Raw genomic sequence first — 12,091 nt, 5'->3', positions numbered from 1 at the left:
ATTATGCTCTGTGACAAAACACATTGCTGCTAAACTCATTGGGCCCTATTGTGATGTTGCAGTAAACTTACTTGGAAGCGCTGACTCTCACCGACAAACATTTGGACGATAACTGACTGTATAGGTCAGGGGTGGGGAACCTTTTTTCTGCCAAGGCCCATTTGGATATTTATAACATCATTCGCGGACCATACTAAATTATCAACTTAAAAATTAGCCTGTTATATTTGATCAAACATTTAATTAACTCACCCCTAATGTGATGGCTGGAACTGCTTCTCTTTGTTGAGGCGTGTGATGTTAGCTGGTATTGATGATGTTGCTACTCGCAACTGCTTTTCCAGGTTTGCTCCGAGATTTATTGAATTTTGAGTCCCGCCTGCGGTTGCCTTGGCAGGACCACACCAAATGATTTCGCGGGCCTTATACGGCCCACGGGCCGGACGTTCCCCATCCCTGGTGTAGGTTTCCGCGGTTGTGCCGTGTAGCTCTCTGACGTGTTTTTGGTTTGTGCTGTGTGTTATTGTGCAGCGTTGTGCCCGACATTGCGTGTAGCAGAGTATATCGACAAGGCTCAATTATTGCAACTAACTACTCTACGGGACGTCTGGCAAAAAATACATTACCAAGCTGCAGGGTGTACAACTTTTTTTGGCACGTGTCGTGATGGGTACTGCTCACCGAGCTGATTTGGCTTCCGGTTGCCGAACGAATTCATTATGACGTCGCATTCGTTACAAAAAAAAAGTATTTGCTACAAATTACCCACGATACCTTGCTGTTCTCGTCAAGGAGCATAGACCATCACACAAACTCCCGTCATCCTCGCAGAAGCTGTTGGCTAACCATTGAACGAAGATGGTCACTGCATTGCGTGCTTTCAGATGCGCTTCTGCGGCCGTCTGGAATGTTCCTTCCGATATTATGAAGCCACTGGAGCCCTGCACATTTAAATCATCCAGATCTCAAACTCATTTCTTTAGAACTGCTTTTTGTGTTTAGTTGGTTGTCTTTCCCCCGCAGCTCCAATTCGCACGGTCGACTACGTACGGTGCGCACAAAGTTCAACGTACAGACCCACATTTCACTCCGCGTGCTGGAGCCTTCTTCACTCCTTCGCTTCGGTGTGAACCATCACACCTCATGCCAACGAACACGCAGCGCGACCAGAAAACACATGAGAGACGTCTGGAGAGGTCGTACTTGAAGTCGTTGGGGAAACACCTGCGCTTATCTCTCGTCCCTTAACGAACTTTAACCCCCCCAGAGTCACCAAAAACTGGAATGGCTGCCGTCGTGAGCATGGAGCCATCAGCAGTTTTTCGGTGGGTCCTTCATTCTGATCGGCTTGGAATGGCATTCCAAGAACTTGCCCGAGTGTGGAAACCATCAAGGATCTTGCGATCTCGTAGCAGCTCACTTTGAGTGAAGGTGATGGTGGTGACATTTGATGTAACACTGTCAAAATACTTTGAGTAGTATCTATAATGTGAACAGCTCATTTAATTAAGGTCAAAGGGTTTCAACTATTTTAACTTGCGTAATTTAAGGGTAGGGGTGTTTTTTTCTGATTCATAAATGATAATGATACAACCAGAATGCCTCCCACTGCAGTCTTGATCTCAAATGAAAGCTACCTTGCTTCTTCTCGGCTCGAACAACATTGAAACTGATAAGTACAATAAAAACAAATTATGAAATCGTAGTCTTAAGTAATCTGTTCATTTCTATGGGAGCTCAAAAAGGCAGTGTTAATGGGGCGTGAAAATAATTAGTATATTCAAAGTTCCCCGCTCATTAATTGTGCGTCTGGCATTCTCAATCTCTGCACAAGTGGTGGGGAGGGGGGGTAGCGCGAGACGTCGATATCACGTCGGCTCATTCATATTCATGACCGCGTGCCATTCACCTCTCGACGTAAGCCTCGGGGGCGGGGGGGGGGGCGGAATTGACACGTGACAGCGATTGTGACGCTCGCGAGGGACAGCGCCTGGATGCGCTCTGATTATTATAGTGACGAATTGGCATGTTCTGTTTATGTAATAACCCTTACTAGTTGGCTGTTTCGAGTGGTGGCGGGTTTTAACGCCATATATTTACGCGATCTAACCCAAAAACCCTCTATTATGGATGATATTGGTCGCGAAAACTACGTGTTACATTAAATTGCATCACAAATGCTTTAACTGAATGGACTTTCCACAAGGTTTGGGTCTCAGTGATATAATGCGCGGTGATGTGGCAGCACGATACTTTGACAAGACTTCAAAGCGGCAGAAGTTTGCATTACACTGAATGTCAACCTGTGCATTTTCATAAAAAATCATCATTGTGTTCTTGGTATGCGATTTCTTTTTGTATTTTCCCCTAATTGTATTCTTACTGCGCTTGCGGTGTTGAGTCATGCGATGACGTGTCTGTTCAGATCTCTGGCAAAGCAGTGCAACCCTGCGTTAGAGCATGGCCAATGGAAGAGAGTAAATATCCTCTTATATCAAATAACTACTCAGATCCCTTCAAGTGACCTCTGTTTCACATTGCAGAGGGCAGCACATCCCTACCGACAGCTGTTTGTGACACTCAAACCATTATTTTATTCTCACAGCTGGGATTCATTCTAAATTAATGCAATGTTTTCTTTGTGCAGCCATTGGTGACTGGGCTTAGACCATCAACTCACTCCACTAAAGGACCCAGTTTGATTACAGATGGCTGTCTGAATTGTATATATATATTTGTAGAAACAAAGTAAACACGCAAAAAAAACATAACCAGGATACGAAGGATCACCACCAGTCCCCCGGAATGGACGATTGGGTAGAGAATAATGTGGTCGTGATCTAAGGCAGGAAAGAAGAGCAAAGTGGAAAGAAAAGAAGAGATGTGAGGAAGACGAGGGCATGGAATGGAACCAGAAGAAAAAACTAGAATAAAATAACTTTATTGGTACCAATGCTCCTACAAGGCCATGCGGGAGGGCGCGTGGCATAGTTTGGCGCCAGCCATCGTGGAGTTCGGCGGTCGTGTCACGACAGTTCTCTGCGGCGAGGAGCAATGTTTTTAAAAACAATAATAGCCCGACGTCTCTCACAATAATATTAATCACCATCTGGGATCAAACCCCTGGGCAATGAGTTGTTGCTGAAGTGTGTGTTACCGGCTGTATGACCGGTTGCCTTACCTGTGGGTCATCAATGAAGAAACCTTTTCCGAATTCCTTCAGATGTATGAAAGCTTAGATCTGCGTGTGTCTGAAACGTCGCCTCAACGGGGAATCGTGATTCCTGATTTCGAGGAGAGGTCCCCAACCTTCTCTCAATTCCTCGGGTGCGCCAGTCGTGCCATCAGGGGGCCCCTCTTGCCTATCCATATTGGGCGCGGAGGGGGGGGGAGTTCCCCACAGATGCGAATGAAGGTTGCGTGAGGAGGGCCTCTAGCCAGTGTGAGCGACGGCCATTTTGTATTGTGTGGACGTTGAAACTCTAGCACACCGTGCGTGCGTAGCCAACAGTGCTAATCGGAGGTGTAGGAGGTTGGAAGGGACAATAAACGAAAGAACAAAAATGTGGTTCGAAAGAAATTCGTTTTCATATCTAGATGTAAAAATGTCATAGCTTCAGCGGCTTCCTGATAAATACATAGATGTTTTTAAAGTTGCATGTGTAAAGGACATTGAAGGTAGCAGCGATGTCCTTGGGAGAGATCCTGAAGGAATGTGTCTCATGGACCCATGCCGGATTAAGCTAGTGCGGGGCCTGTAGCATATGTTTATAACGGGACCCTAAAAGTATTTATTAAAACACATTTTAAACTTGCATAGCAAAGTAATTGTATTTTTTCATTCGCTATACAGCCAGATAATACGACAAATCGCTAACCTTAAACACCCAGTCGTTCATAGAAGTTGAAGGCGGTACAGTACTATAGTAATAGAGCAAGTGCAGAATCAATGAACCGGAATTGATAGCTTGAAAGCATTTAGCGCGGGGCCTTTGAAAGTGCGGGGCCCGTAGCATTAGTAGCTACTTTTGCGACTATGATCATTAATCCGGCACTGCCCCCCCCCCCTCCCGAGTCAAGTCTCCCACGTCTGCATATCACAACGTGGGCGGACCCTGCTACTCGCTGTTCCAGCATTGTTGTGTCCTGCGGCGTCTGTTGAAAAATAATTGGTGTGGAAATACTTTAAAGCGAGCATTCACTTCGTGAGCAACGCGCATCTCGACAGCGCGATCGACACGTACCAGGCGAGGTTTTTTTTTTTTTGCCAACGAGAACTTTTTTTTCATTTTGGCGACGTTAAAACAAACGTATTTCAGGAAAATTCGTCACAGTTTCAATTGGATATAAATCACGCCGATTGTTTTTTTTATATATTTTTTTTGCACTCGGTAGTAAGTCGACAGCAATTATACGCGGATGTGACCTTGGTGGCCATAGCACTTCACTTCATCTTCAGCGTGGGGCATGTTGTTGTGTGCTTGGATTTAATTTAAAAATGGCAGAAATACACATGCTCATGTAAACGACTTGCAATTATCCACAACAGTGAACGGTAACAGCGGGAGTTTGTAAAGTGTTGCAGTCGTATTCTACTTAATGGGGCCTTTCTGTAAAAAAAAACATGTTATTGTTTAAGAGTGGGACATTTATTCCTGGTCAATTGAATGTCAACTTCAAATTTTACGAACATAAACGCTGTAAGCACACGACACGTGCTACTGGTGAATATGCGATTCTTACCATTTGTGACACTTCACTCTTTGTGCGGGGCAGGAACATTGTTGTCCCTGCTCGGTGCACACAAGCTAAAATACAACTTACACATTCAGATGTTCTGCATTTTCATTATGTAAGTTGCTGCTCATCGCCCAGATGTCTCCCCCGCGTAGGCTGATATGTTGTTTTGGCTTAGATCATGTAAATATAAATGTGTTATTAAACCCACCCACCATCATCCATCACAGTCTATCAGTAAGGTTTGTCACGTAAAGAAAACATGCCAATGTGAACAAAACATGCTAATGCTAATGTTGTGTTTACGTGACAAACCTTACTAATTGGCTGCGTCGGGTGGCAGCGAGTTTAACAACACATTTATATTTACGCGATCTAACCCAAAAACCTCTATTCTGGATAATATTGGTGGCGAAAGCTCTCCCACTCCACCTTAAACAGACTGAGGTGTGTTTTCTTGCCATCTCTGTGCCTTTATGAAGCTCATGATGAAAAAACGTAGCGATCCATCTCCCGTTCGGAGATTGCCGTTGTCAAATTGGAAAGAAAAAAAACTTAAGACGTCCATATAATCGCATTTTAACTCTCACAAGAACGAGAATAGAAATGGGTGACGAAACGTCTGCCATTGCAGCAGCAACGTTTTGGAACAACCGAGGTTCCTCGCCTTCACGTCATCAATCCTTCGTATCAGAACATATTCTGAAGCAGAGGATTATTGCTGGATACAACTGCATTTGCAAATGTGGTTTGTAACTTTCATCCTTACCCATGTACAGTACCGATAGTTCAATTTTGATGTGCAATTTTATTGAGGGGGTATGTGTTGCCTTGGTGTGGTCTGGGACTGTTTTTGTTGTTGTTTTGCTGCCTTGCCCAAGCTTTAGAATTGTACGTACGTATGTTGACCTTCTTTCGCACCGTACGTAGCCAACCATGCTTATTGGTGGTACGGTGTACTTATACAATGTGAGCTTATATACTTTATCTATTTTATGTATTTCTTTTTAGTGATTTGCTTACCTTTACTATACTTTTCACTCCTATCCTTATGTGTATCCTTTGTTGTTGTAACTTTCTGATCCACCGATACTGGACATCTCTGAAAAATTACTTAATAGCTCATTGGATTTATCCAGCATAAATAAAGATGGTTTTCTGTGACTGGCCTACTACAGGAGATGTCAATGAAAATACACCTCCCACACTGGCACAGTGGACTGCAATTCAAATTGGAATAGCCGGAAAGTGCGTTTGAGTGAAGATCATCCAAATATGTTTTCCATTTATTCCTGACAATTCTTTAAAAAAATAATTCGGCTCGATTTGTAAGCAACGTTATTCACCAGTTTCCATGTATATAGGTTGACCTTCTTTCACACTGCACATAGCCAGCTGTGCTAATTGGAGGGAGGAATGGGTCTCTGTCATAATTTCACACAAAGCTTACCGCCGATGATGAGGGTGATAGTGATTATCTACTTACCAGCAGAACATTTCTGATCATCATCATCTTTCCCATCATTACCATTCATGTGTTTATCACAATTATCACCATCATAATCACCACCAAAATCGTAACTGCGTGCTACTGGTGCCAATTCTGGCATGGTTAGACCCCCCCACCCCGACTCTCCAGCGTGCCCGTGCGGACCGCTCGTGTCAGTTGATGACGTGAAGAAGGCCGAGTGGGTCGCCGCCGCTCCACTCGGCAATCGCTTCAGGAGCCCCGCGCGGGCCCAAGGTGCAGGACGCAGGAGATTCTGGCACGAATGGTGAAAGTGCGATCGATTGAAAGTCTGCCCACGACTGGCGGTGGTGGGGGCACTCTTCCCTAACTGCGACCTATCCGCGACCACCGTCCACTCGTTCCGTCGCACGGGACGTGACTTGCATGAGAAGTGCAATTTTAGCAGTGCCAACAATGGCGCGTTGTGAGTTGAGTTTGGGTGGCAACGGGTGGCGTCGGTTGGCTAAAAGATGGATGAAATTATGGTCAGAAACACTTTGTTGATTGTGCCCAAAGTGTGTTTGAGCTATTTCTACAAACGTTGGAATGCAGCCCTTTGAATACATTTTGATTACATTTTATAAAGTTCACCCCTAATTTTGACACCAGTTTTTCAAGCAAAATAGATATTTCTGATTAGGCTAATGTCTCCGTTATCAATTGCGGGTGATGGCATAATTTCACGTGGATGTCTGTTTCACTTTGTTGAACACTCTCTTGCAGTTAGCCATTGTGTGGTGTAATTGTGCATTATATTTCGCATATTCTTAGCCAAAAATGCCTTCAAAGGTCCCTCCGCTAATGTATTATAAACACGACCACAGTTCACTACTAATTCCATATCAACTTTTCTTTCAACTACAATCATGATCATTATAAATACAACTTTCATGTCATGGCTCATGCGGGGAATGGGGTGGGGGAGGGGGCAGCAGCACGCACGGCCGCCCCCTGCCCGTCGCTGCCCTCCTACGTGGGGTTTGATGCGGCCGTGTTGGAGCTGCAGAGGGCAGGCAGCCATGCGGGGGGGGGGGGGGGGGACGGAGGTGAGATGTTATTGCCCTCGCCTGGTATGCGGGACGTGGTGGGTTCGATCCCAACCCTGCTGCCTGCTGTACATTTGGACGTTGCATGTCTCTCTCTCTCCGTGGTCGCGTGAATTTTTGTACGGTTCTTCCGGTTTGTCCCTCCACATGTAGAACCGACGTTACGCGTTTAGAGAATTTGGCTGCTATACATTTTCACGTGATGATAAGCCGCTTCGTCGAGCTATCATTTAAGATAGCCAGGTTCGCTTCTTTAAAAAGGAGCTACATAGCTGAGTCAAGCCTTACCTGGTAAAATTGCGCTGTTTGCTGATGTCCGCTTGATGTTTTTGGGGCTTTGCTCGGAGAATGCTAAAATAAATCTCTGACTGGAGTGTCCACAGCTGCTGGGAACTGGTGGACGATGGCTTCGGCACGTCAATCACGCGAATTGTTTGACCATCCTTGAGCCGTGCTGGCCGTTGTGGGTTGGTGATGGGAGCACATTTTGTGTCACCTCTCGCAGAGCATCGCCTGGGTCTCAGTCCCCCTATCCGTGTGTACGTATGTGTGCTGAACTTCTTTCACGGCGTACGTAGCCAAACGTGCTCATCGGATGTATACGTCTCCACACCACTTTGCCACGATATTGATGATGTTGTTTACAGGCGCATGCATGTTACCATATGAAGAGGATCACAGCGTTTGTGTCCCATGAACTATTCAACAGAAGTTTCTTGAATCGCACCCCTGCGTCCACTCGCGAGCATAGATGGGTATACCACATCCAATCAGCTCGTCGCGAGTGGTGGGGCAAAGTGTGGGCACTTCCCCCTCTTCAACGACATCGGCCCAGCATGGAAGAGCAGGTCAAACATCTTTTAGCGTGGCTCTCTCGAGCTCCTTGTAGTGGAGACCCCTCTGCCAGCAGTAGCGTGAGCTAGATGTTGTAGGGCTGCGCCTTGACCCTTTATAGTGTTGTTCCATGAGTAGGGGAGAGAGGCGGTGTTTGCTCTGCTTGCGTGCTCTAAGTGGGTCTCCCTTTCTTGCAGGTTGACAGGGTTTCAGATGCCAGCACCAATCAGCAGCTCCACCAACATGCTGTCTCTCCGGCTCACGAGTGACTTCGCCATCAGTGGACAAGGCTTTAAGCTGCATTACGAAGGTGAGTGTCTACGCGAGTATCGCTGGTAGGCGACTGTCATAGATTTCTGGCAAATAGGCAAGGTCTAAATCTGAAGAATGACAACAAACTGAAGACAAAAAGCATTTGGAAAGAAATTAGTTTGTCCATCTCGATGATTTAAAAATGCACAGCCCCAGTGGCTTCCTCATATTGGTAGGAAATCCGTTGCCGATGTCCGCAGAAGCGCGTGTCTGAAAGCGTGCGATGCTGTGGCCACCGCCTTTGTTCGATGGCGAGCCGAAAGCCGCTGCTGCTTGGAGGATGACCGGAGCGTGGGTGCGAGGACAGCGTCAGACCTGCGGGGTTAGTGGCTGGGTAGGAGGTGAAATGCAACCATAGTGGTGACAACGAATCCACGGTGGTTGTGATCGCTTCCAATCCGCATTTGCCGTGGTGTCATGCAATCCGGCGTAGAGCAGTCTGAATCTGCATAATGCAGAGCGATGTGAATCTGTGGAATCTATTTTGGTCTAATGGATCATCTAAATGCACCACAAAGGGTACCTATTTCCTGTGCCGCGTGAGCTCTCAGGCTTAAAATGCGAGGCCCTCGAAGAGTGTACGGGGTCACTTATTCTCTCTCCTTTTTTTGTTTAAACACCTTCCTATTTAATATGCGTGAATAATTCCGTTTCAAAAACCGAGGCACATTTACTTGAGTATTTATCCAAGACAACCACCCACACCGAGTCACGGGACTTTTTTTTATTTCGTGGAGGGTCCCGCTGTCATGGGTTTTTATTTGAAGGTGTCTTTAGGCGATTAGTGAGTTGTTTATTATACACGTGGCAGGAATTCGGAGCACCCGGAGAAAACCCACGCACGCAAGGGGGCAACGCTCAATCCCCGTACAGATTAAACTAGATGGCAATCATTCCACTTGCAGTACCGCCTTCTCCCGGACGAGCCCAGGATATGGCACCTCCTGGACACCCACCTGGAAGGGAGTTTCATAACATCATCTGTGCGGTGCCAATAACAGGACGTGTATTCACGCGGCAGACGACTCAGGTCGATGGCTCATGACGACAAATTTGGGGCTACACGACACGGCGCGGTGGGGCGGGGGGCGAGGTGAGCACCTTCAAAGAGGGGGCACGGTGAAGAGGGCACCCCTGGAACTTTGGGGGTTCTGCTGCTGCCACGGTGTTTGCACGTGCCAGACGACGGTGGCTACGACGCTGCACGTGGCTGCCCGTAATCCGGTGCTGTGGAGGCAGCAGCGAGGGTTGATGGATCACCGCACACAGATGGTGTTGTGAAACTCCCTTCTTCCCGTGGCCGTCGAGGAGGCGCCATGCTCTGGGCTCGCCATGAGAAGGTGGTACAGCATCCTGTTTCCATCTGTACGGGAGTAGAGTGTTTGCTGCTTCGCGCGATTGAGTTTTCTCCAGGAGCTCCGGTTTCCTCACACGTGTATAATAAACAACTCATTCATTGGCCAAAAACATCTTGAAACAAAAACCCAACAAAGCGGGACCCTCTAGAAAAAAAGTATTCCCACGACTCCGTGTGGGTGTCCTGGATAAATACGAAAGTAAACGTGCCTTTATTTCTTCACGGAATATTCATGCATATTAAACAGGAAGGCGTTTCAATTAAAAAAGATAGAAAAACGTTATTTATTTTCAGAGAATATTTGTGAAAATCAACTCGACAGACTCTTTTTCTACTTAATAATTATTTGACTTGGCATGGACATGGTGCTTAAATGCTTCAGCAATTCAAAGTACCTTACATGTCATCTTGTCTCAACCATTTTAAGGGGAACCACAGTGGCAGCTGTCGCTGTGCGGCATTAGTCTGCCAACAGGGGTCATTGATCGCTGCGCGTAATCCCAACGGAGTAATGCGTCAATACATTTTCAATATTGGACCATGGCATAATGATCCTGCTCCTAATGGCAGCTGCACAGATGCCTTGTGCTTGCTCCTTTATCCATGCCAGTGTCACTAATTTTTCACAGCATCATCAAGGCCAAAGCTCCTTCCGTGTAGAGTTTCTCTCAGTGGTCCGAACTGATGGAAGTTTAAAAAGGGCTGTGGTCTGTTGGACGTTCCAGGGCATAATGTCCGTGTTTTCCAAACGGAATGTGGTAATGCATTATCATGCTGAAGCAGCGCTGCCTTTCTCAACAGTCCAATGCACTTCAGATGGATGTCACGCTTCAGTTCGTTCGAGTCACAACACAAAACACCGGTGACAGTCTGTACATTTTCATGGAAAGCAACTGTTAGTAGATCTTGCATGTCCCTGAAACTGTCATCATTTCATTTTCCCACAGAAGTCTGGGATGGTTTCCATTCGAACAATGAATCCAAGTGTATTTACCCTGACGTGTAAATCTGGCTGGCAAGACATGACAGACGTGAAGCATGTCGCCTTTACTTTTTGTTTGTTAATCTTTTAGGCGCTCGCTGGGCCACAAACATTTTGAAAATTCTACTCGTCGCGGATTGTTGAATGCAATGTCGCCCTGCACATCCCGGTGAACACCGCTGATACGCGTGCCTGATCCACGTTTACATCTCACCCAGAATTGACCTCTCAACGTGGGTGACGCTGGCCAGAGGCGATACCATCAACCGAGCCACGGTTTTGCTGTCGTCATCGCAAGCGTGCCCGCGACCCTGTTCGCTGCCATTGCACACGTTCGTAAAATGTTACCGCCGTTCGTAGAGTTGTCGGCTTTATTGCAGCTGCAAATGTGGATGTCGCTTTACGCTGTTGGCAGAGGACCAAACGTGGGAGAAGATATTGTGCTCTACTCCCACGTTTGGTGTTCAGTTGTCCAAAGGCACCGCCGTTTTTGAATTTCAGGAATACCTCGCACTTTCGTCTGGTTAGGGACCAGAGCATGGACGAATGTCAAAAATGGACCAATGTCAAAGCCGAGCCTTTATTTAGCTTGCACATTTATTTTGGCCGGCGCAAAACGTACGTGGAAATAACTACATTAAATATATTAACGTACATGCAAATAACTACAGTAACTACATAACACGTGCGTTCAAACCCTAAATAAACAGAATTAAATGAAGAATAAACATAAGAATAAATGACCAAAACTAAATAAAAAAACAAAATGATACCTTGAAAAAATGGTATTCTTGCGTAAGTAAACACTGTAGTATACTGTTATTACAAATATAACTATTAATTGTTTAGAGCACAATGACAGAAATATATACAGTATTAATCATCTATGAATAAACACAAATATAAGAGATGCTCACTGAACGACTTCTATTCAAAGACTCAACGAAAAAGATGGCGCGTGGCGCGAACGTCGTGGAAGGTTTGGGGATGAAATCGGACAAAGGAGGAAAGTGCGTGGACGACATTTAAAATGTGGTTGTAGTTGAAAACGGCCGAAAGAGCAAAGCGACGAAAGTCAAGTGGACGAAAGTCAAGGTGTCGCTGTACGTGATACATTTATCATCCAATAGCACAATCGGAGAGAAATAGAATACTACACACAACTACCCAGGTGTCATACTTCATTCACGATGCAATATTTTCCGAAATTGCATCGACATAGTTCACAGAATGATTAAGAGACTTCTCGCTTGTTGAAATCCACTCGATAAAGAGTTCATCTTATAATTACAAGGAATGTATCGTGCTATAAG

General features: G+C 45.8%; 1 protein-coding gene across 1 annotated transcript in view; it reads left to right on the top strand.

Moving 5' to 3' along the window:
- Positions 1-12,091, top strand: part of LOC133353013 (CUB and sushi domain-containing protein 3-like) — a 639,938-nt gene that overhangs the window by 236,390 nt on the left and 391,457 nt on the right. The window contains exon 3 of the mRNA XM_061569078.1: positions 8,325-8,437. Coding sequence (XP_061425062.1) covers positions 8,325-8,437 — 113 coding nt within the window. The remainder of the gene's footprint in view (positions 1-8,324; positions 8,438-12,091) is intronic.

The sequence above is a fragment of the Lethenteron reissneri genome, chromosome 42 (assembly GCF_015708825.2).
Source record: "Lethenteron reissneri isolate LAM-NWPU_2019-01 chromosome 42, ASM1570882v1, whole genome shotgun sequence".
Lineage (NCBI taxonomy): Eukaryota > Metazoa > Chordata > Hyperoartia > Petromyzontiformes > Petromyzontidae > Lethenteron > Lethenteron reissneri.
This window is presented reverse-complemented; position numbering and strand designations above follow the sequence as displayed.